The sequence below is a fragment of the Propithecus coquereli genome, unplaced genomic scaffold (assembly GCF_000956105.1).
Source record: "Propithecus coquereli isolate 6110/MARCELLA unplaced genomic scaffold, Pcoq_1.0 Scaffold128, whole genome shotgun sequence".
Taxonomy (NCBI): Eukaryota; Metazoa; Chordata; class Mammalia; order Primates; family Indriidae; genus Propithecus; species Propithecus coquereli.
The window spans coordinates 3,014,116-3,039,982 of NW_012136969.1; the positions used below are offsets into that span (position 1 = coordinate 3,014,116).

The window sequence follows — 25,867 nt, forward strand, 5'->3', positions numbered from 1 at the left end:
TAGAAGGACATAGAATATTTTTTACACATGATTTTGTTCTAAATGTACCCACCATTTTGGATTTTGAGGGGAGGAAAGGTTATAGAAATCAGAAATGAAAGCATAGGAGAGTTAATATTTCAGGTAACCCCATTACCCCAGGCACATTTCTGTGTTATCTCAGGTCATTTTCTCTGCATCGGTATTCTATCTGAAAAGTGAAGGCACATTTCCTCCCTTTGTTATGATACCGTAATGAGAATCAAAATCAGAATGAGAGCTTGCATATGAAACCTCTTTGAAAACTATAAATAATCATGTTTATTTTCCTTAAAAGAAGCGGAGAGTTTAAATAAAGGAAGAAGGGTAGGTAGCTATACTCTTGTCTAGCGTGACAGGTTCTTTGTGGTTGAAAGGGACTTGACATCCGATTACACAGAGTTGTAGGAGGGTTTCTCCTGGGCATTTTCACGATAGTCAAAGTCTGCCAAGGTTGCTTAGGTAGCTTTTGGCTGGCTTCAGATCTCTGCTGCCTTTTGGCTGGAGACATCGGTTCTTTGCCACGAGTGCCTTTCCACAGGGCACCTTGCAAACATGGAAGCTGGCTTTACCCAAAATGAGATGAGAAATCAGTGATAATTTGAACTGTTTTTCCGCTGCATACAATGTGTTATTTTTCTCTGGCTGCTTTGAAGATTTTTCTCTTTACTTTGTGTTTTAGCAGTTTGACTATGAAGTTCTTTGGCATAGTTTTAATTTATCTTGCTTGGGATTGGCTGAGCTTTTGCAATCTATAAATTCATGTTAATCATTAAATTGGGGAAATATTTTGTCAATATTTCTTAAGATATTTTTTTCTGCCCATTCATTCTTCTAATCTGGGGCTTCACTGACTTATGTTAGACCTTGATACTGTCCCAAGGTCCCTGGGGCTCCTTTTGTTTTTTTCTTTTCAGTTTTTTTTCTTCCTGTTCTTTACATTAGATAATTTTTGTTGACCTATCTTCAGGTTCACTAACCCTTTCTTCTGTCATCTCCATTCTTCCCATCCAGAGTTTTTCATTTCAGAATTTTTATTTCTAGAATTTATAGTTTGTATTTATCTGTTGAGATTTCCTGTCTTTTTGTTCATTACAAGCGTATTTGCCTTGAGCATAGATATTATTGCTGCTTTAAAATCTTTGTCTGCTAATGTCAATATCTGGGACCTGTCAGGTATAGACTCTGTTGATTGTTTTTCATTTGAGAAAGGATCTTATTTTCCTGTTTCTTTGTATTAGAGTAATTTCGAATGTATTCTACACATTGTGAATGATATGTTTTAGAGTGTCCGAATTCTGTTAGGTTCCTTTGAAGAATATTGTTATTTTGAAACAGTTAAATTGGCTGAATTCCAACTGCAAACTCTGTCTTCTCTGTGGTGGGCAGCAACACAAATACCAGTTCGTTCCTTTTAGTCTTAGCGGGGCTGCTTGGAGTCTGTTCCATGTGTGGTTCAGGGGTCAGCAAGAAGTTTGCTCTGAGTTTATACACAGAATTTGGGACTCCCCTCTGACTCTCCTTTCTGGGATTTCCCTCACACTTTCCAGTGGCTGTGGTTGCCCTGAATTCTGTCCTCTAGTATGTCAAACCAGAAAGATTGTGGGTTGTTTATTTGGATATTTAGCCGCCTTGTATGGGGAAGACTGGGGCTATTGCCCTCTCTCCAACTGCCTTAAACATTTCTTTAGGTTAGATTCCTTGATGTGGAATTGCTGGGCCAGTGGATGCTCATGTGATGTGCAGATTAACATTCTCACCAATAGCAATGTTATCAGACTACCTCTTTCCCCTCAGTCTCCTGGTAATGGATTTTAGCTATCCTTTTAAATGTAATAAATCTGAATAGTAAAATTTTTTTTATTTGCCTTTGATTACTGGAGAAGTTGCAAGTATACTGTATATTTATTGACCACTTTTTGGTGAATTAATATTTTATGTTCTTTGCCTGTTTTTTGGGGTATTTTCTTTTTCCCTTGTGTTGATTTATAAAGACATATGTAGGTATGTGTGTGTATATACTATATACAATAAAATATTTGAATACTTACATATTGCTTACTATGCTAAGCATTTTATATCTATTAACATGTAAACTCTGATGAGTACCTACTGTTTCAGTGTGTTTTTAAAGAGCAATATATATCCATAGTAAACAACTTGAACAATGTATGAAGATATATAACAAAAAAATGTCTTCCTTCTACTCCATACTATCAGTTGCTCTTCTCAGAGGCAATATCTGTTACTAATTATATTTGTTTCTAGAAATATTCTGTGTACATAAACAAATATATATTTTCATTCTCCTTTTAGGTACATAAATCACTTCTTCTCAGTTTATATAGATTACAAAAAAAGAATTCTATATTTTAAAGAAAATTGTCCCAGTTTCATTTTCTGTTTTTCTTTTTTATTACTTATTTATTTATTTATTTTTTTTGAGACAGAGTCTGGCTCTGTTGCCCGGGCTAGAGTGCTGTGGCATCAGCCTAGCTCACAGCAACCTCAAACTCCTGGGCTCAAGCGATCCTCCTGCCTCAGCCTCCCGGGTAGCTGGGACTACAGGCATGCGCCACCATGCCCAGCTAATTTTTTCTATTTTTAATTGTTTGGCCAATTTCTTTCTATTTTTAGTAGAGATGGGGTCTCGCTCTTGCTCAGGCTGGTCTCGAACTCCTGAGCTCAAGCAATCTTCCCACCTCGGCCTCCCAGAGTGCTAGGATTACAGGAGTGAGCCACCGCGCCCGGCCTTTATTACTTATTTTTAATTGACAAATAATAATTCTGTGTCCTAGTTTCATTTTGTTTGTTTAAATTTTTTGACATGAAGAAGTTTTAAATTTTCACATCATGTTTATGTGTCTTCATTGTTCTGCTTTTCTTCATTCTTTGAAAGTCTCTCCCCAAAACTCTGAGATTATAAATAAATAGCCTTTTTGACCTTTTTAACATCCTTGAACACTTAGAAAATCCTCCCATGATCTGTCTGAATCCCATGAATTCTTACCTGTGGCAAAGCAGAAAAAGAAAATATAAGTTAGGAGTTGAGATCAGTAGACATTTATCCAGTGCTTACTTTGTGCTTGGTATTAGGCTAGATGCTGAGAATGTAAAGATGTTTAAGGCAGCTTCCTTGCCTTGTAGGAGCAAACTGCCTAAGGGCTTACAGCATAGTTTGATCTTGCTGCAGAGTGAAACTTCCTTTGACCATCTTCTGTAAACGTAAAAATCCCTTCAAGTTAGTCTTAGGTTATTACCAGCTTACAAACAATGACGCGATCGATATACCTATTAAACACTTCTCTGAGGGATGCTTTAGCAGTATCTTTCAATTCATTAAAAAAACTTGCTCATGATTTGGCATGCTTTCAGTGCTAATAGAAGGTTTCTGGGACATGATTTAAACATGTTTTAACAGATAATAACAGAATTTTAAATAAAAGTCTAAAATTGTTTTTTTTAGTCTGCTAATATGAGTTATTGTTTTGGTACATGTATAAACGAAGGTACTTTTATCAATTTTGTACAAAGAAAAATGATCAATATTGCATTTTCTTCTTTAATTTGTATGGAGGGCCAGGCATGGTAGCTCACTCCTGTAATCCTAGCAATTTGGGAGGCTGAGGTGGGAGGATCGCTTGAGGTCAGGAGTTTGAGACCAATCTGAGTAACAGTGAGACCCTGTCTCTACAAAAAATAGAAAAATTAGCCCAGTGTGGTGGTGCGCCCCTGTAGTCCCAGCTACTGGGGAGGCTGAGGCAGATAGATCTCTTCAGCCCAGGAGTTTGAGGTTGCAGTGAGCCAAGATGATGGCACTGTACTCTAGCCTGGATGACAAAGTGAGACTCTGTCTCAGTTTAAAGGAGAAAAAAAAAAAAGCAGTACCCCACACACACACACACACACACACACACACACACACCCCAAAAAAACTTTGAGAGCCTATGACTTTCCCCCTGTTTTCTTTCTTCTTTGTTCCTCTATCTGGAATTCTCTGGACTATGAATTTATCAATGTCTGCTCTTGCTAGGTCCCATACCCTGTTTATTAGACCTTTGTATTATTGGACATGGTTCTATAGAGAAATAGAACCAATAGGAAATATGTGTGTGTGTGTGTGTGTGTGGGTGTGTGTGTATAGCTATGTATGAATGAGAGAGAGAGAGAAAGAGAGAGAGAGAGAGAGAGAGAGAGAGAGATTTATTATAAGGAATTGGCTCATTTGATTATGGAGGGTGAGAAATCCTACAATCTGTTATCTGCATGCTGGAAGCCCAGGAAAGCCAGTGGCGTTAAGTACCAGTCTCAGACTGAAGGCATCAGAACTAGGAGACTACCTGATGTCCCAGCTCAAGCAGTCAGGCAGAGAGAGAGAATTCTTTCTTCCTCCGCCTTTTTGTTCTATTCATGTCCTCAATGGATTGGATGATACCCGCCCACACTGGGGAGGGCAATCTGCTTTGCTTGGTCCGCCAGTGCTGATCTCACCCAGAAACACCCTTACAGTCACATCCAGAAATAATTTTAATCTGGATACCCTGGGGCCCAGTCAAGTTGACACATAAAATTAACCATTGACACATAAAATTAACTATCATGACCTTGTTAAAATTTTCTATCCATTGTATTCAGCACAGTTCCTGACCCACAGTGGGTATGCAGTAAATGCTTGAATGTATATGGCTCCAGAGTTAACACTACTATGTACTTCTGAACTACTTAAAATAGCTGGCGTTACCATCACACTCTTCTAAGCTATAGAGAAGGTATAGGGGAGAGTTCTTTCTCCCAGTAAGTGTGGCATTGTAGAGGAGCCAGACCTTAGGTTAGAGTTACGTTCCAGCATCAACGCATTAGTTAGAAACTGTGTGTTGTTAAAATTGTCCAAATCCCTTAATTTGTCCGTAAGCATAATGAGACTCCTGGAAACTGAGAATGACCAAGGATGAGCAGGTCCACTTCTTCCATCTCTTGCTCACTCCTATGTACGTGCTTGTGAGGTTAAATTTCAGGGACCTTAAGTGCCCTGCTTACTACCACCAAGTGACATGTGGCAAGACCTTGCTGAATAACTTGAATGTGTAGTAGTTAAAGTACATCACTTGAGAAGAATTGTTTCTCTTCCACTTACTAGCTGTTACTGTGGGCAAATACTTAAAACTTAGCAATAGCAAAAACAGCTCATGTTTATTGAGAATTTACCATGTCCAGATATAAATGCTAAAGGTAGGTTCTCTTATTTAATCCTTATAACAACTTTATTAGGTATGTACTGTTATAATTGCTATTGTGTGGATGGGGAAGATGGGGCTGGTGCAGGCCCATAGTCACGTGGATGGTCAGCTTAGGATTTGAATTCAAATATTCTTTACTTCAGAGCCCTAGCTCTAAGCATTAAGCCATGTGCTTCACAGGGTTGTTATGATATTTAAGTCTGATAGGACATTTAAAGTTGTAGCCCGGTGCTTATTAGATAGAAACTGTTTAATAAATGTTAAGATTCTCAGTCCTGTCAGATTCAATGCTTTTGAAAATAACCAGTAATTTATATTCCATTTCTTTACTATCCTTAAATGAAACTCATAGATAATATAATCTACATAAACACATAATTAAATAAATGAATATAATGTATAATTGCAGTGTAAAGGAGAAATAAAAGTAATTTATAATAAAATAAGTATTTCAGAATGTAATTGCTTGAGCATGATTACACTAGAAGACAATATAATCTGACGCTTATGTCTACTTAAAATGAATATTTGGATTTTAAAAAAATCAGAAGCGATTTCCTAGAAATACATGAAAACAAAAAAGTAGAGGTATAGTGGATGCTACAATAAAAACCAATATTAGGATAAGGTATAACAGACCAGATTTATTTATAGTATATGGTAAGTCTTACCATAGTTCCTACAGGAATGCATAGAGAGACATTTAGAAATTGTGTGGTACTTGTAAGACTTTATTGTGTGGAATCGTCCTTTCCTTTGCAGTAAGTACATCTAGCATCCTTAGAATCCACCTGTGAAATGACAGTAATGTCTATCATTGTGACAACAAAAAAGGCCCTCATAGGGACATTCACCCCTAGGGGGCAATATTGGCACCTTTGAGAGCACTATATTAGAAAGTCATTAAGCATTTGTTGAGGGAAGAGAATTGGTTGGAAAGTTCATAGACTTAGCATTTGACATCTTGGAGCTTATAGTTTCCTTTGCTAATTATGTGTTATATAATTACAAAGTAATATTAACTCCTGCAGACATCATACTAGTTAATTGTATAAATTTTAGGGAAAGACAATAAAGGAATGTGATCCATGAAAAATTGGAGGAATATAGGAAGGCTTTCTAAGGTAAAATTTTAATTGTAATAAAAGTTGATAGAAGATTCTGCTGATACTGAATATATAGCAAAATCAACTTGGTTATAAAATACCTTATTAGTTAGAAGTTGTATTTACCAGTGCCACTTTTTAAAAGTAGTTAAATGATAAAAGTAAATAAATCATGTTCATTAAAGAAAAATTGAAAAGTACAGAAAATCTTAAACATGGAAATAAAAAACCATGAAACAAGTAATGTGGAAAATTTATTGGCATTTTCTTCTAGGATTTATTTTATGCACATTCATTTTTTCTAAATTGGTATCTAAATAAATTATTGTCTTGCTATAGTTGCATTCAGTTTTGTAGAACAGATAATACATTAAAAAATGGCACAAAATCTCAGAAATTAGATATGTGCTTTTTATCTAATGTTATATTAGCTTTTCCTGTCATGATATTCTTTTAAAAGGTAATTTTTAATGACTGCAGTATTAATTCCTTGAGCAGATATAACACGCTTTAATTAAACATTGCCTTGTTGGATATTTAGGTTTCTAAGTTATTGCTATTATAAATTTCTGTTTGAAATGGCTGTAATAAATGCTTGTCTACAAGTTTCCTTCAGATAGATTTTTAAATGTATAATTCTGGATCAAAAACTGCATTCCTTTTTTAGGACTTTTTTTTTTTAGATGGAATCTCACTCTGTTGCCAGGGCTAGAGTACAGTGACGTCATAATAGCTCACTACAACCTCAAACTTTCAGGTTCAAGTGATCCTCCTGCCTCAGCCACCTGAATAGCTGGGACTACAGGCGTGTGCCACCACACCCGGCTAATTTTTTCTGTTTTTTTGTAGAGATGGGGTCTCGCTCTTGCTCAGGCTGGTCTTGAACTCCCGAGCTCAAGCAGTCCTCTCGCCTCAGCCTCCCAAGAGTGCTGGGATTACAGGTGTGAGCCACTGCACCTGGCCTCCTTTTTTAGGACTCTTGAAACCTATTGTTAAATTGTGTTCCCCAGCTGGGCGTGGTGACTTGCACCTGTAGTCCCAGCTACTCTTAAAAAAAAATTATGTTCCTTGAAAGTTGAACCAATTTAGATTACCACAGCTGGTGTATTGGGAAGGCCACCTCATTGAATTTTTAAAAATATCCTATTTAATTAATTAATTTATTTTTTTGAGACGAGGTGTCGCTGCGTTGCTTGGGCATCATCATAGTTCACTGCATCCGCAAATTCCTAGGCTCAGGTGGGACTGCTGACATGCACCACCACATGCAGGGCTGATGTTTTCTAGTTTTTGTAGAGACAGGGTCTTGTTATGTTGCTCAGACTGGTCAGAACTCGTGGCATTTGAACAGTCTTCCTGCCTTGGCCTCCCAAAGTGCTAGGATTGCAGGCGAGAGCCCAGCCTAACAGGCAATTTTATAAGTTAAAAATAGCATCTCACTTTAGTGTACAACTCTGCTAGTGAAGGTCATAAACTGACTGTAATTTTTCTGTAAATACTTCATGTCTTTGGTCTTTTTTTAAATTCATATGATCTCTTTTTAAGTAATGATAATAACTTGCATTGTATTATTATAATGTTTTCTCCAGATTTTAAAAATTTAGACATTTATGATATTTTTGACATGTAGAAGTTTTAAAGGTTTTAAAACTTGTAACTCCAATGTAATTTCTCAAACCTGTATCACGTTTTTTCTTCTTCATCTGTTTTATTTCTACTCATCCTTCAAGATTCAGTTCACATTTCACTTTTCCTGAGAAGGCTTTTCTTAGATATTCCAGCTTATAATAATAAGTATTAGGCATTATTCTTATTGTCTATACTATTGATTTGGTGCATGATCTAGCTTTGCAACATATATATATTAAATATATATATATTATTTTCTATTTGGATGGCTCTCTAACAAGATTGTAAGATTTCTGAGAACAGAGATCATCTTATATTTCTTTGTGTCTTCTCTAGCATTTTCCGTGAGACTTAGCCTACTAGACGTGTTGAATAAATGAATTTTTTCTATCTTTATGATTAGGTTCAAATGAATAAATGAATTTTGATAATAATAAAACAACATTACATAAGTAGCACAGTTTCAAACATTGTCAAGATTTTCCTCTTATTATCTTAATCGGTTTTCATAGCAAGCGTAGAGATTTTCATTCTCATTTTCATGGATAGTTGGTAGTTACTTTCATTATGAATGTGAAAAAAAGATACGAAGAAGCAGCATAATTCTTCTTTTTTTAAACCAAGAAAAAGAACAGACTATTCAGTAGTGGAAGTATGTCATAATGCTATGGTATTGCATTCATGAATGTGAAATAAACTATTAATATTCATGTCTTGTTCTGAGAATTTATTTTTGTTTCTTTTGCAGTGCCATACAAATTACATTCCAGTCTGTGGATCAAATGGGGACACTTATCAAAATGAATGCTTTCTCAGAAGGGCTGCTTGTAAGCACCAGAAAGAGATAACAGTGGTAGCAAGAGGACCATGCTACTCTGGTATGTATGACATTCTTCTGAATAAGTGTCGGAAATGGTTCCTCCATATTTTCTAAAAGGAAGGCCTTCGTCAGAGGTGTATTCTCAAAACTGCTGTATAGATTGGTGGTGATTGTGTAGGGTAGCAGAGGAGCTCTTTTTTGCCCCTATTTTATGTGGTTGCTTTTTAACCCCAGGTGGCCTTATATTGATTATGTTACTTCTCACTGCATTTTTTTTTTTTTTTTGGTGGGGACTTTGCATGTCCTCTGCTCTATGGTTTGAACATTAGACAGAATAAGATTTGGGGTGAGAAATGATATGGGATCTATCTTGTTGATTTTTTTTCTTTTGGAAGAGGTAAGGAATATCTATAGAAAGCTATTAGTAGCATCCCAGGTTGTGTTTCTTTCCAAGCTCTTCTATTTTCTCTCTACCACCTCTTCCCTCCAAGCTGTTTGTATTTATTTCCATCTCTTTTTCCTTCTTGAATTGGTAGTGGATAATTTTGGGAGGCATTAATGTTAGTTTCTTCTGTTGGTATTCAGGTGTAGGGGGATACAGGTGAGGTATTATAATTAGAATTATTATATGGAGGTTAACAGTAAAGGTAGAAACTATTCTTATGTGATTTCCAATTTCTTTCTTTCCCTTTATATTACAGTGCTCAAAAGTTCTCCCTTTTATTAATTGTGAAGATTTTTTAGGGCCAATTACAAAGTTAGAGGACACAGTCCTCAAGATTGTCTTTACTTCTGACACCAACTGAGATTGAGAGGTTTCCCAAACCACCCACTGACTCAATAATTTGCTAGAAGGGCTCACAGAACTCGTTGAAAGCTATTATATGCCTGGGTATGATTTATTATAGAGAAAGAATACCTGTGAAAGTCAGCCAAAGGAAGAGATGCATCTGGTAGATTCTGGGAGGGATCCAAACATGGAACTTCTGGCTGCTCTCTCTCAGTGGAGTCATGGACAGTGTTAACTCCTCCTGCTCACAGCCTGTGACAATACACATAGAGCACTGCCAACCAGGAAAGCTTGCCTGAGCCTTAGTATTCATAGTTTTTATGGGGGCTCATTACATAAGTATGATTGATTAGTTTATTGTCCACGTGGTTCATCTCAGACTCTAGGTCCACTAATACTGTGGGACCCAAAGCCCCCACTCTAAATTGCATGATTGGTCTTTCTCGTGTAGCCAGCCCCCACCCTAAGACTGTTGGGTGTGACTGACCCCACCCTAAGTTCTGACATGGTCAGCATCCTCCCTTACAAAGATGCTCCTATCCGGTATGACACAGATTAACTTCCAGAAGCTGAGGGCAAATACCAGACCTCTATTTGGGCAAGGCCAAATTCCTTACACGAAATAATTAGGTGCTTGGAGAAATTATTATGTTCTTAGGCTAGTAGACTATTGTTTGGTGTGGTTCTTTTATACATCTCTAAATTGTGTTTCACAGATTGATCTAGAAACTAAAGGGGAATATGGAGTTCATTCCAATCCCAAATTAATTATGCATCACTTCTGAGGGGCGTGTGTTTAAGAGACCAAGCACTTTGATAGGCAGTGAAGTTAAACATCAGGAAGCAGAGAGGTAGATTGGAAAGAACACTACACTAGGGTTTAAAAGGCCAGACTTTAAAGTAAATAATTCTTATTTACCGTATGACCTTGGACAAGTCACTTAGCCTCTCTGAGCCCCAATTCCCTAAATTTTAAGTGGATATCATCTCCTGGGGCTGTTAAACAAGGATTGAATGAGCTAAGTTATAATGCCCTGTATCGATTGTATTATTTGCTGAGTGGACAAGTGTTTTTGTGTCATTTGGTCTTTTATGGGTCCTGTTTTATGGCTAGAAATATCATTCTCTTTTACTTGAAAACTCCTTATGCTTTAAGGTTAGGCTTAAGCCTTTTCTCTTCTGTGAAATCTTTCTTCTGTTACATCTCCTTGCTTAGTTTGTTCACATCTTGTGTATTTCTCTATGCATACACCATACTGCATTTCATTTATCTGACCTATGTGCCTCTAGCCACACTGGTGATTTCTCAGCAGGAGGGAACCATGTCCTGCCTAGGGAGGTTTATCAGAATCTCAGGGAGTGGTGTGCACAGTCTATAAAATATAATCTACAAGAAGAACTCTACCTCATTATCAGAGTAGTCACAGTATTTAATTTATTTAGGCATTCTAAATGATAAAGGGAGGTGTAAGATTTTTATATTCATTAAAATTAGAAATGGGTTGAACAAAAGGTTGGGAGTGAGTATCTCATGCCCTCTCTTATTTGTCATTTTATTCCTAGCATTTACCATGGTGCCTGGCACATAATATGTACCCAATCAATGTATGTGGAATAGAAATAAGAAGGGGGTGTTTTCCTAAGAAAAGTCTGGTTATAAAACAATTTTGAGTTCCCTTCCTCCTCTTTTTACTGCTCCTTCCTCTTTCTTGTCCTCCTTAACTTACTCAGAGAAGACATCGTTTTATGGTTGTTTAATCCAAATTGAACACAATTTAAGACTTTCCATAAGATCCCATGAAGATTTTACAATTGGTACTACTTACAGTATATATTTATCTAATTCCTCCTTTTTTTACTGTACCTGGGAATTTGATTATTGTTTGAAGGAGCTTGAAGGAAAGGGGGCGGTATTATACTTGGTGTTGTCTTCTACTCCCAAGAACAATTTGGAGAACTGGAATGGGGTCTCTGGATCAGGGTGTTCTTCTCCCCTGGAAAGTACTGGATAAAGTATCACATTCTTCATTTTCCCTCTCTGCTTTTTTTTTATGGCTCCATACTAGTAAAACCCGCTTTTTAACGTATTCTGTGCTATATATTGGCTCTTTTAGTATTATAAACTAAATTTTTTACATTAATTACATTTTAGGCTGGCTCCTTTTTGATAACTTTGAGAGAGGCTCTTTTTAGTTTCACTAATAATAAGTCAGGTGAGATTCCTTCTGACTAGGTTTCTTAGAGGAAGTTAATTTCATCAGTAATACGAGAACCTTGACCTTGTGGATCTTTCCTTCCTAAACCTTGGGGCTTTTCTTACCTTTTGGCTTTTGGTCTCTATCTATAGATTTCATTAAGAACATTTTTTGGAGCATGACTCAAAGCTCTTTCCTGTCTTTCTAATAAAAGCAGCTTACTCATTATTCCTCTCAAGCTTTAACAAAATTTAAATTTTCTTTACTTTTTAAATGAATAAATTAAAATTAATTCTTTATATTTAGCCATTTACTTTACAAAATTTATTGGTCTTTACTCTGTGCAAGGCACCTGGGTATTTTTCTTAATGAGCTACAAAGATGTACGAGATACAGATGATTATGTGTCTAAGTAATTTATATTTCAAGAGAGGCATAAAATAAGGATAAACTGTTAGATATCAAACATAAGAAAAGGATTCTATGAGAATGGGTATCACAGTTTTATTTTTGATAGGAAATTTTACTATTTGATAAAAAGGAATTTGCAGGAACAATGTTCATATTCATTCTTCGTTTTTCTTCTTAGATACTGGATCTGGATCTGGAGAAGGAGGTAGGTTTCAAGCATAACTCTTAAAGGGCATTTGTTTTCTTTCACTTTTTTTTTTAACAGCTTTGAGATATAATTCACATACTATACAGTTCACCATTTAAAGTGTACAATTCAGTAACTTTTAGTATATTCATGGAGCTGTGTATTCATTACCGCAATCCATTTTGGAAGATTTTCATGACCTTAAAAAGAAACCATGCACTGCTTAGCAATCACCCCTAACCCATCTATCTCCCTCAGCCCCAGGCCTTCTTGTTTCATGTATTTTTCACTAAATGTTTGTTGTCAGACTAAGGGGAAAATGTTATAGCCTCTGTGCAATTTAGGTTGCATCAAAGTGACTTCTTCTTAGGATCATCCCCACATATAATTTTAGCTTAGACGAGAGTATTTGTAACTCTCTCCCACCCCTTGCTTCCAAATTTTTGCTCAGAAGGAATTATTAAGGTATAGGGTTAAAAAACTCCAGAGTGAGTTCAGCATAGAAAATGGAAGACTTGGAAAATAATTCTAGTGGAATTTAGAATTTAATCTAAACCTTTAAAAATTTCATATCTATGTTTTTGATTTTATTTTACAAATATATGAATTATTTCTGATGTTTAAAAATTAATATTTACTAACAGCATATAATAGAGTGTAAATGATCAGAATTGAGAATGCCTAAGCTATTTCATAGTCTATTGAGGCCATAATTCTTAATGAGTATCCACTGTATGCAAAATAATGTTTGACATACATTCACTTCAGGAAATTCACACTTATGCAAATGGAAACTACAATTATAATCCTTTCAGAATATCTAAGCCTTATTCCAGGCTTCTGCACTTCATAGAATCCTAAAATTTCAGAGTCGGAAGGGACTTTGAAGGTCACCTAGAGAATAGAACTGTCATGAGGAAGAAGTTCAAGGATGACAGTTTCAGCTAAAAAAATGATTAAAGCTGTTGAACAATAGAATTTGATTTAAGTGGACGTGTTCAAGCAGAAGCTTCATAATCATGTGTGAAGGATCAGATCATAAATCCTAGACCTTAGAACTGGAACGGATTTTAAGAGATTATGTGGTCTATCCCCCGTGGTCACGTATTCAATTAGGAAACTGTCATTGTTCCTATATTAAAGAAGTGAGAGTTGATCTCAAGATTTGCTTATATGATACAATACTGGATGTCTTGCCCTGAGGATGCAGGTCGACTGTTTTTTTAGGGAGTATGAGACTAAGTGATTTGCTCTTATTAATATACAAATCTTAGTGAGCTCTTGGTAGTTATAGTATTTCTGAGTATCGTGATGTTTTGAGACCTCAGAATTACTTAGGATTATGATCCCTGGAATCTGTTTGGGAGTATTCATGAAAATTTGGAAAGGATTTCTACTTAAAGTACAGGCAGACACCAAAAATCAGAAGTTTAGAATTATTACCAAGTAGGCATGGTAGATCTGTGTACTTTCCTTTTAACGCTTTATCTACCAGTGGACACCCCCTGAATAGTAATTTTTCCTAAACCAAATTCAGGGAAATCTCTCGAATAAACTGAAATCTTTACAATGATCTCAGAATTGATCTCCCTGTCCAGTCTGAGATTATCAGGATATGATCTACTCTAATTGAGACCCACAAAATGTAGGACCCCTTAAGTGTGGGATGTGAGCTGAGTCGGGGCTAGTGGTATTCACAGTTTTTTGTGCTGGTCATAGGAGACCCACATACTTCTGCATTGGGGTGTTTTGGGCTGTGTTAAGTAGCCAGGTAGAAAAAAGGGGAAAGTCCTTTCTAAAGGCCCCTTTCCTTTTTAAAATTTGGAGATAAATATTTCCTTTAACTGGTATTAGTTTTTATGTAGTTAGAAAGGCAGGTGTGACACTGACGTGAAGAAAAGGTGAGAGTTATGTTTTACTGTGGTCAAGCACTTACCTGCCAACCAGCATTGCACAGGCTTATCTCAGTAGGACAGTAATCACAGGACTAAATTTATTGCTCGTGTTTTTTTCTCTCTCTTACTTAATGTTATATATGGTAATTCTTTTAAAAGCAGTTGATTATCAATCCTACTATATTGTTCCTGTGTACATAGTTTAAGGAATTATTTTGCTAGCACCACTACCCATTTTTCCTCATGGAATATGTTGTACTCAGTATTGGCAACATATGTAGACTCAAGCATTGATAGATTTTGGAAGTGACTGTTTTCAAGAGCTCAGGTACGTTTTCCCCCAAAACAGGGTTATGGCTACTGAAAACATGAAGCATATCTGGAAAGGATCCCAGGTATGGTTGAAATTTGGTTGAAAATTTGATTTTTCTTTTTAAACAGAAGAGGAAGGGTCAGGGGCAGAAGTTCACAGAAAACACTCCAAGTGTGGACCTTGCAAATATAAAGCTGAGTGTGATGAAGATGCGGAAAATGTTGGGTGAGTTCATTGAAGGAAAGGGATAAACTTGCTTAGAGATTAATCATCAATATGATTAGATTGTAGAAAGGCATTATTGACCTCATTCTATATGTTTTGTGTGTGCCTTCTATATTTTTTTGTTTAATGCTAGTGTATTGACTTTTTTCTTAATACTGTATTTATTTAAATGAGTTCAAGTGGTATCTTTTAGAATGAGAATCCACTTATAGTTTTTTTAGTTTTACCTATGCCTTTTTTTAATTGATAGTTTTATATGTTTTGTACCAAGTGCTAATTTTATTAATCAAAATTGCTATTATTCTGAATTATCCTTCTGTTACACTTTCAATTAGTATCTATAATAAACACCTTTTTTTCTTAACTTGCAGTTTTATACAGAAACCTTTCACATATTTCAGTGCATTAAGAAAAATCCAAAACTGTTTCAAAATTTTAGATATAGTAAGTAAATGTTTTATGTAACTAAAATTATTTCTAGAAATTCCAGCTGTACAAGCTAACATGTCATTTTTCTCACTCATGTTCAGCCTTCATGAAGGTGAGTTTTATAGCTGACAGCATTGTCTGTCCAATTTCCCATTCACTCTCTGTAAGAAATGGTGTTTTTTTGTGGAATAGTAATAACATAGACATTTATCAACAGTCATGTTTGATTTTTCCTTTCATTACTATCTTGTTCATTCTCAGTTTCATCCTTCTGTCATTTTTCTAAGGTGTTTGCTTTTTGCATATTTGATTCTAAAAGCTTTAATGCTGGCTTCAGGACTTGGTAGCACAGGTGGATCTTCACTTCCTCAATTTCCACTTAGTACATATTTTAAAACTTTACTTATTTTATAGAGATTTGTGCTTTCTTCCTTACTTGTACATATTTTTAGTATTTTCCAGTTCCATGTTTTTTTAACTCAGCCCTTAAATACATATTTGAGCCTGTCATGAAGTTGTAGTAATATGATCTCTTAATAATTAGCATTAATGCCCAAAGTGAGTTTTATAAATAAAGATCACTCTATTTTGAGTAGTGTGGTACCAAATCAGTTATTTGGATGGCATTTGGTAAAATTAAATGTCTCATAGTTTACTTGGTGCATATTTCAAAGTAGGTGAAAATTGGCAAAAGACAAGCAAGTTCAGTAAAAAGCGAATACAGCAAAATGTGAATTATTTTGTTTCTACATATTGGTCACCTGGATTGACCTGTGTCTGTCCATTTCAATCAGAGTGGTTTGGTTTGGGAGAACATGTTTTCCAAACACTGCTGGTGTGTAGAACAAGAGAGAAATGATGAGCAGTATGACTTAGAGAGAGAACGGCTAGTAGATATCATGCTTTACCTTCCTCTTATTTTGTACTAACGATATGGCATGATGGAACACCATAGTGTGTGTTTGTGTGTGTCTCTGTGTGTGTCTCTCTCTCTGTATTTTTGTAGGTATTTAGTTCTTTTCAGTATATTTCCTTAGAACTATTCTGCAGTAGTGTTCAGTGTCAAAATAGCTGTCAGTGATTGATTAGCTTGGTGTGTTGGTCTGTTTTTATTCCATTGACAGTACCCCTATTCAGGCCTATTTTATACATTTCTTGGTTATCATTTTTCATGCCTAAATTGAAAAAGATGGAGATCTTTTGCTTAGAAGTGAAACAGATTTCATCTAGTCTTAGAGGCAGCCCCAAATGTGACATCTGTGTGATAAAATACACATCTTTATGTAAACACCTCCTCATAATATAATACGTAGCTTATTCCCAATCAGAGCGACTCTGTTGTATGTCCTAAATTAATTTTGTATGTGTCTATTTATCTGTGAGCTTGCAATCACTATTTTTGCAGATATAGGCTCTGAGCATAAGGAAGTGGGCACAGGCAGTGAAGGGCTTACCAGTAATAAGGAGCGTATAGGCTCTTACCAGTAGGTTAAAGAGCACATAGACTGGGAAAACCAGCCAAGATCAGGCAAGGAAATTGAAGCAATAATAGGAAAACATTAAGGAGGCAATTGATACCTTTATCTAGAAAAGAAATGAGCAAGCTAAAATGATTGATCTTAATATGGAAAGAGATAAATGGAAATTTTAGGAACATCTGATCTTTTAGTCTATAAAACACTTATTACTGATCAGTTGTTTTAACAATGTAAATTTATCTAAATGATTATTTAGTTTTTTTAAATCTTGTCAATATGCCATGGTACCAAGAAAGGTATATGGAGGTTATGTAACTCCCTCAAGGCACCTTCCATGTGCTTTTTATGGTTGCCACCAACTGCATAGTAACATGCTTATCTAAGGGTAATTTTTACCTGTCCAGGTACACCTTTTACGTGTGGAAAACTGAGTGATGCAGAAGTACGACATTAGGTGTTAAGCCTTGATTTTTATATAAAGTCATATTGTTTATTAAGATGTTAGGTAATTTTCTCATTAAAAGATAAACTTTTAGTTATTAAGAACAAAAGCTCTATTGTAATACAAGTCATCATGTCATGATTTAATTATTATAAACTCCCATCAGAATGAGAGTGTTAAGTAGGATTCTTAATAATTGTCCCCAAGTCTAATCCTCTCATTTTGCAGATGAGGACATTGAGGACTAAAGTGAGAGGGTGGATTCGCCTAACTTCCAGTATAGTGCTTTTCTTACCATCTGCCTCCCTATAATTTTCCTTTTTAAAACATTCCTAGAAGACAGCCTGAGCAAGAGCAAGACTCAGTCTCTACAAAAAATGGAAAAATTAGCCAGACATGGTGGCTTGCACCTGTAGTCCCAGCTACTGTGGAGGCTGAGGCAGGAGGATGGTTTGTGCCTGGGTGTTTGAGGTTGCAGTGAGCTATGATGATGCCACTGCACTCTAGCCTGGGCAACAGAGCAAAACCCTGTCTTAAAAAAGAAAAAAATTAGAAAAAAAAATCCTAGAAGGAATGCTGTTATCTTTTTCTGACTTTGAGAACTGCTGCCTAATGACTTTTTTTAAAAAACGCTACCCTCTTCTCCATCAGTCTGGTCCCAGCTGTGATTTCTTTACTTCCTTATTATCTCCTGGTTACTCAGTATTAGCTGCTTTTAAATTCTTTCTGTTAGTAGTTAGCCACTATCTAGAAACCAAATGCCTATTTATCAGCTTTCTTATCAGTGACTTTCAAACTTTTTTTGACTATACCCCACGTAAGAAATGCATTTACATTGTTACCCAGCACTACTGTGTATATGCACATGGTACTAATTTGTATTAAGTAAAACAAAATTCTATGGAATAATACTCACCTTTATTAAATGCAATGACCTCTGATATTTTCTACCCTATTTTCTTAAAAACGCTGGTAGCGACCCACTACACTGACTTCGTAATCCACTAGTGATTATGATCTATAGTTTGGAAAATATCCCTCTATAAATATATTTGATTTAATTTTTTTAAGTATTAATATTCATTTAAAACATATTTTATTTTTCCTCATTTTGAAATGTCTTTCCTGTCAGAAGAAATGCTGTCCAACCTATCTCATTTCCAAAGAGCAGCTAAAATATTTCTCTTGCTTTTAAAAACTCTTTCTCTTGCTAACAGTTGTTAAAAAAAATCTGACATTTTTGTGGAGGGGATAAGTGGTACCATGTAAGTTAATGTTCTGCTATTAAGAGAAGTGCTATTTTTTTATTTAGCCATTTAAATGGAAATTTATTTAAATATATTGCATACTTCCTTGCCTTCTTAAACAGAATATACAGAACATATTTTAACATTCTTCATGTTACATATTGTATAGTATATTCCAGTTTTCAGAGTGCCTTTTGCATAAACTTTTTTCAGCTTTTCCTGGCAGTTCTGTCTGATAGAGTAAGTATTACCATGATTTTACAGGTGAAGGTGAGTTCAGAAAATGCTGAATGGCTTGCTCTTAAGCCGCAGAACCAGAACATAAGTCTTATTAAAGGAATTTGTCTATGCTGTTATGCACACACTGTGTAATACTGTGATCTTAGAGGCCACTGATGTGTGGTGGTGGTTTCACTGCTACACTTAAGGCTCCATTCTGCATTGTGTTTTGGGTTCTTATATCTCTTTTTAAAAAATAATTTTTCTTGTCCCTTGTCAGGCTGTTAGCAGTTGCTTCTAGGTGCTTTCAGTGTGCCTTTGCAATGAGATTGACTGTAGATGCCCCCAACTTTTAATTTGCTTCTCTGCTTCCCTGGAATAGGAAACAGTACTCTTGCAGGAGCTGTTTATAATGTAGGAATAAGTTCTAAATGTAAAATAAGAGCATATAGGTTCTTCTGAGTGAAGTGCATGAACTTTATTTATTGCATGTATTTTACCTCATCTGCTCAGTGGCTATTTTAATTCATTTATAATTTAAATTATTTTTGCTTCTGAGAGACTTTTCCCCTTCCTTCCTAAAGCACACTGTGTGTCTCCAGTGACATTGTAGGCTTTGCATGGATTTGTGATGGCTATATTCATTAATGCTTATCTTTCAAATTTATACCTAGAGGTAGTTAGGTGAGGTTTTAAGAAATGCGATCCCCTCATAATTGGGTTTCAGTATTCCACTTTGACCATTATGCGAAGTACAATGAATAGACTTTCTACTTAATTTTAAAACTTGAAAACGGCATCTCCTTTATAGCAAATTATTTTTCTTAAACCATATGTTCTTAGTACCACATCCCCTCTTTTTCTAAACAGTATTTCTAATCTGTCCAAGGCTGAAGTTATTGCTGCAAGATAGCCATCAGCTGTTTCTCTGGACAGTGAGGCCACATAATCATAGGACTCCTTCACATCAGTACCTTTTACATACCTGACCTAAATCCCTGCCCAGGAATGATTTGAGGAGTCTGTAGAATCATCAGGCATAATGCCAATACAGGTGAGTTGTAAAAATCCTCAAATTATTCCTTTTGAACTTTGTCTATGATGCACTTTATGGAAATAGTCCCTGCTCTTCTTCTTTGATGTCAGTCTCCTCTTTGAAGATGCTGTTTCCATTTTTCCCCCAAGTGATATAAATTTCTGAGTTGCTCAGAGAATCATATAGGTTTGCAGTATGACAGACAACATTGATAAGCACTTTAATCCACCTGCTGGATATCTTTGTCATTTATGGGACCATTTTTTGTTTTGACACAGATTCCTGGTCAGTATTGCAATGCAATGAATCCCTCCCTCAGAAGGTGCAATGAAACCTTTTCCCTTGTTTCAACAGAGTAAAGCTATATGTTCGTGTCCTCCGTTATATCCTCCTTTCTGGAAGCTTCACATACTTTCTTAAAAAAAGCCCAAGAAGGACCTCTTATATCATTTTCTGTTCTTCTAATCTTATTTCTTTCTAATCAGAGATGACGGTTTTCATCCTTTCATCCATTGCCTTATTCTGGATGTATAAAATACTAGGCTTTTAAAAGTATTAAGGTTTAGTAAGTTCCTGCCATAGCCCTTTAGATTACAATGGAAAAATAATTTTGTGTTGTTCTTTAACATAAACACTATTAAAGATTATTTTATCCAAAGTAAAATCTGGATATCAGTAATGACAGGCTCCTTTCTTCAGAAATACCTTCTGAAAGTTCTATGACAGTTACCAGTAACTGTTTCCTTTGACAGGTATGTTTTTAGAATGCAGAGCTCTATATCCCACAATCTCTTGCGATTTTCTGAATGCCCTGTTACTGTTTGAGACTTTCTTACCCACTTTGCCCCTGTTATTCCCTCTGCCTGGAGGACACCCATCCCTGCTTATCTGCTTTTTTTTTTTTGACTCCTACTTCTCTTTCTGGACTTAAATGGAGCATGACTTAAGTCAAATGTCATCACCTCTTCTTGGAAGCCTACCTTGCTCTCTTCTGCATTCTTTGAGTTAGGTGATGGTATTCTGTGTTCCTCCTTGGTTTGGAAAACAACCTCTGCATAGCACTTACTATACTGTTGGTATTGGTAGCAAATTGTGGGCTCCTGAGGGCAGGAACTTTGTCTTGCTGATTTCTATCTTGGGTAAACTTGCCAGAAGGTTGGGTGTTTTAGGGTAGGTCTCTTTATAGGTCTTTATTGACTTAGTGGCAATCCACAGGCTTCATTAGGTGTTTGTTAAATCTAAATAATTTCACATGGATTAGTTTAAGCCAGTATTTTCCTAACTGCTAAATAAACTTAACTATATTGAGAAGAAATGTCACCTTTTATATAGAGTAAGCAGAAAGGAAGGACAAGAGTGGATGTTTTTCGGTAATAACAGTACCTTTCAAATGTGCATAGTATTTGATAGATTTCAAAGGGCTTTTTACAAAATCTCATTTGGTTCTGTCAGCAGTGTTACGAAGTAATATCCCTCATAATTTTAAAGACTCAGGGTTGTGATTTGCCAGAATTATAGAGCTAAAACATAGAAGTCATTGAATTTATTCATTTATTTATTTATGTATGCATGTATGCATTCATGCCTTTGAAAGTTACAGTTAGAAATTCAAAAGCTTTAAAAGTCTCTGCAGTGAAATGTCTCATTCCCGCTCCTGTTCCCAGCCACTCAGTTGTCTTCACTAGAGGCATTCACTGTGATCTGTTTCTTGTTTGCTCTCTCAGTGGTATTTTATGCATGTGTAAGCAAATATGTACATATATTCTTTTTCTTTTCTTTTTTAAAATTAATGGCAGCACAGTATACACACAGTTCTGTACTTTATTTAAAATTTTTATTGTAAAATGTACACTGCATACAGAAGTGTTTAAAACATACATATGCAATTTAAGAAATACAAATTAAAAAACACCTATGTACCTAACACGTAGAGTACCAAATAGAATATTGCCATCATTTCCAGTCCTGAGCATTAAACTGGCTGTGGAAGGAAAGGGCAGTAGTGCCACTGTTGCATGAAGGCTCACAGAAGAAGACACATTGAACAGCCTCTGAGTCGGAGTCTGGTGTTCGGCTGCCCAGAGACTTTATAAGGTTCCCCCTCTGGGGAAGTCAGTGGGCAAGGCCATGAGTATTGGAGTCACTGCTCTGTGTTTTCTACTGCTAATCTCACCATAGCCTACCTCTAGCTCTCAGGAGTATGTCAATTAAATGAATGTGCTGTGTTGGTTCAGGTAGCAGGACATGGAGGGGAGAGCAGGAACTTCATTACCTTATGGTCAAGTGCAGACAAGAATCTGGGCCAGGCCTACCTGGGCATTCTGTCTTCTGGCTGAAAAAAGGATATGGTAGCACTGGGTATCTTGGTAATGACAGCCATCAGCAGAGCTGTCTACAGAGTTAAACTATTTCACTGTGGACTGATTGCCCTCTGCATCTTGTATATAGCTGTCTTCCTGGGCTCTTCCTTCATTGTTGTATCTTTTCCAACAACAATCAGTCCTCCAACTCTCTGACACGACCTGGGTGTCCAACAGTTAAATTCAGTTAAATTCTGACAGTAACTCCATGGAGTTAGCATAGACCACCACAGGTTAAGAGCTCAGTCCCATAAGACTGCCCCAACTTTAAAAACAGCCACAAATGAGGTCTCCAGGTTACCTCTATTTCTGCTTAGTTGACCACAAATTTCTGGGTTCCCATGACCTCCCTTCAGGTTCAATAATTTGCTAAAATGACTCACAGAACTCAGGAATGCACTATACTTATTATTACTGGTTATTTGTAAAGGATACAAATGCACAGCTAGATGAAGAGGTACATAAAGTGAGGTCCAGTAGGGTCCTGAGTGCAGGAAGCTCTGTTCCTGTTATAGGACCACCAGGTTCGATTGTCCAATGTGTGGTAACAGACCAATACGCTGAAACAGCAGGTGTTGCAGCCAAGAGTTTAATAGTTGGATGGCCACCAAGTAAAGAGGTGGGAGGGAACCTCAAATCTGCCTCCCCAAGGAGTTTTGGACTGGAGATTTCCAGGAAATTTTGGTAAGTAGGGGGCTTAGGAGCTGGGGGTTGCTTGATTGGTCAAAAAGTGGGGTGAGGTCATGGGGCAGGGAAATATGAAGAAACGGCATTCCTGTGCTGAGGCAGTTCCTTGGAGGGAGTCTTCAGACTGACTGGTGTCAGTGGACCCATTGGAATGCAGGATCTGGAAAATATCTCAAATGGAAAACTTGAGGTTTCTTAACACTAAAGATGTTATCTATTGGCTGGGCATGGAGGCTTACGCCTGTAATCCTAGCACTTTGGGGGGCCCAGGAGAGAGGATTGCTTGAGGCCAGGAGTTCAAGACCAGCCTGAACAAAAGTGAGACCCCATCTCTACAAAAAATTGGAAAGATGAGCTGGGTGTGGTGTCATGCACCCGTGCTGCCAGCTGTCTGGGAGGCTGAGGCAGGGAGATCACTTGAGCCCAGGAGTTTGAGGTTGCTGTGAACTATGATGATGCCACTGCACTCTAGCCGGGGCAACTGGTGAGACCCTGTCTGAAAAAAAAAAAAAAAGGTGTTATCTTGTTATCTATAGACATTAGGACCTTGTGACCAGGGGCTGTGTGACTTTTAAGCAGTAAGTGGTTATAAAGAAGTGGGCTATAAGGCAAGCTGGTTAATGCTTAACTATGCTTCTACTCAAAGCTTATGCTTTCGTTACAAAACTAACAAGTTAGTTTTATTAATTTTATGAGGATGATTTCATTCCCGTGGAGTCAAGGATGTGGCACTTTTCCAGTGTGGGGATGTGTCACCAACCCAGAAACTCCCCAAACCCTTCTCTTTCCAAGTTTTTAAACTGAGGTTTTACATTACATAAGCATGTTTGTTTAAATCATTGGCCATTGGTCATTGAACTCAATATCCACCTCAGGAGTGGGATGGGGCTGGGAAGCAGAAATTCTCACCCTCTAATGGCTGTGGCTGGTTTTTCTGGTGACTTGCTCACCCACTTATGAATTGTTCATTAGCATATAAAGACTTCCTTATCACTCAGGAAATTCCAAGGGTTTTAGGAACCCTGTACTGGGAACTGGAAACAAAGACCAAATACTTTTTTTCTTTTTCTTTTTTTTGAGCTAGGTTCTTGCTCTGTTGCCTTGGCTGGAGTGCAGTGGTGTCAGCATAGCTCACTGCAACCTCAAACTCCTGAGCTCAAGCGGTCCTGTTGCCTCAGCTTCCTAAGTACCTGGGACCACAGGCGCATGCCCACACTTGGCTAATTTTTCTATTTTTTTGTTAGAGACAGGCATCTCACTCTCGTTCTCCCTCAGGCTGGTCTTGAACTCCTGACCTCAAGCAGTTCTCCTGCCTGGGCCTCCCAAAGATTATAGGTGTGAGCCATTGTGCCCAGCCACAAATACATTTTTTATTATACCACAAGTATTATCCTAGAAATTTCTTTACCTCTCTCCTATATAGGATACTGTGTTTCTTCTGTTTTTTTTGCTTTTAACTTCTTGGTTTTATTCACCCACTTTATTACCTCTTTCAGTAGCTTCTTGAGAAAAAGTATAAGATTTTGAAAACTTTTGAGACCTTATGTTTGAAAATGTTTTTATCCTTTACCTAATACTTGATTTATATTAATAAATTAGCAAGTGCATAATTCTAGGTGTGAGATAATTTTCCCTCAGAATTAAGAAAGCTGTGTTTTATTGTCTTCTGTTAGTAGCTTCCCGTGTTGCCGTTTGAAGTCTCAAGCCATTCTGATTCCTGATCCTTTGTACATGATTTGTTTTTTCCTCTCTCGAAGCCTGTGGAATCTTCCTTTGGTCCCCAGCATAATGAAATTTCACAGGGTCATGCCCTTTCCTAGATACATTTGTTTTGAGAAATTTTCTTTAGTTTTTTGATGATTTCCTTTCCTCTCTTTTCTGTTTCTGGTTCTCCTATTATTTGGATGTTGGACATCCTGGACTAGTTCTTTAATTTTCTTTTCTTTTCCTTCTTGTTTTCTATTTTAAAAATTTTTTGCTCTACTTTTTGAGAGATTTCTTCAACTTTATCTTCTAGTCCTTTTTTGAATTTTTCATTTCTGCTGCAATTTTTTTTTTTTATTTTCAAAGATGCTTTTAATAAATGCTGTTTTAGGATGGATCTGAATGGCACCTCCAATTTCTAAGCAGGTTGGATCCACGGGATGAAAGGAGGTATCTCAAGATAGAGGGAGGAACAGCCAACATTTATTGGGCTTCTACTGTATGCCATCTGCTGCAATTTTTAATTTCGAAGAGCTCATTTTTATTCTGAGAGTGCTCATTTTCCATAGTATTCTATTTTTATGATTGCAATAACTTTTTGTACCTATGTATTATTAGTTGGTATTCAATCTATTGTAAGGATGAGATTTTCTTATTTGTCTGTCGGGACTTAGGGATTCGTTTTTTATTTAGTGAGTTATGATTTGTTAACTTCTGTTTAGTTTTTAAGGTTATGTGGCCTTTTCAAATGCATTGCGGAGTGTTCTTCCTAGTTTCTGGATGACTTTTTGTAAGAACAAAATTACTTATTGAACAATTGGAATGAATGTGTTCATGAATTAACCTTTTAAAAAATACCTGGGTCTGATGTTATCTTTTTTTTGTTGTTGTTGTTTTGAGACAAGATCTTGCTCTGTTGCCTAGAGTGCAGTGGCGACATCATAGCTCGCTACAACCTCAAACTCATGCGCTCTTACAATCCTCCTGTCTCAGCCTCCTGAGTGGGACTACAGGTATGCGCTACCGTGCCTGGTCAATTTTTTTAAAAATTTTTTTTGTAGAGACAGGTCTCCCTGTGTTGCCCAGGCTGGTCTTGAACTCCTGGCCTTGAGGAGTCCTCCTGCCTGGCCTCCTAAAATGCTGGGATTCCAGGGATGAAACACTGTGCATGTCCGTGATGCTATCTTTAAGGGATTTTTTAAAAGCAACTGATTTGGTTTTTTTAATGATCATAGTTATCATTTAACTTCTATTTCTTCTTTTGGTAGAATTTTTTAAAAGTTATTCATTTCACTTAGGTTTTCAAACTTGCTGGGATAAGTTGTTTCTAATAACCTTTTATTACCTTTTAAATCATAATCCCCATTAAGTTTTTAGTCTTTTTCGTTTCTGATACAGTTTTGGCTTTCTTTTTCTTTTTCTCTCTCAGAAAAAAAGCC

At 36.6% G+C, this 25,867-nt stretch overlaps 1 protein-coding gene across 1 annotated transcript in view; it reads left to right on the plus strand.

The window, feature by feature from the left end:
- Positions 1-25,867, plus strand: part of TMEFF1 (transmembrane protein with EGF-like and two follistatin-like domains 1) — a 119,528-nt gene that overhangs the window by 53,315 nt on the left and 40,346 nt on the right. Inside the window, exons 3-5 of the mRNA XM_012638272.1 lie at positions 8,739-8,868; positions 12,385-12,411; positions 14,730-14,826. Of these exons, the coding sequence (XP_012493726.1) occupies positions 8,739-8,868; positions 12,385-12,411; positions 14,730-14,826 (254 nt within the window). The remainder of the gene's footprint in view (positions 1-8,738; positions 8,869-12,384; positions 12,412-14,729; positions 14,827-25,867) is intronic.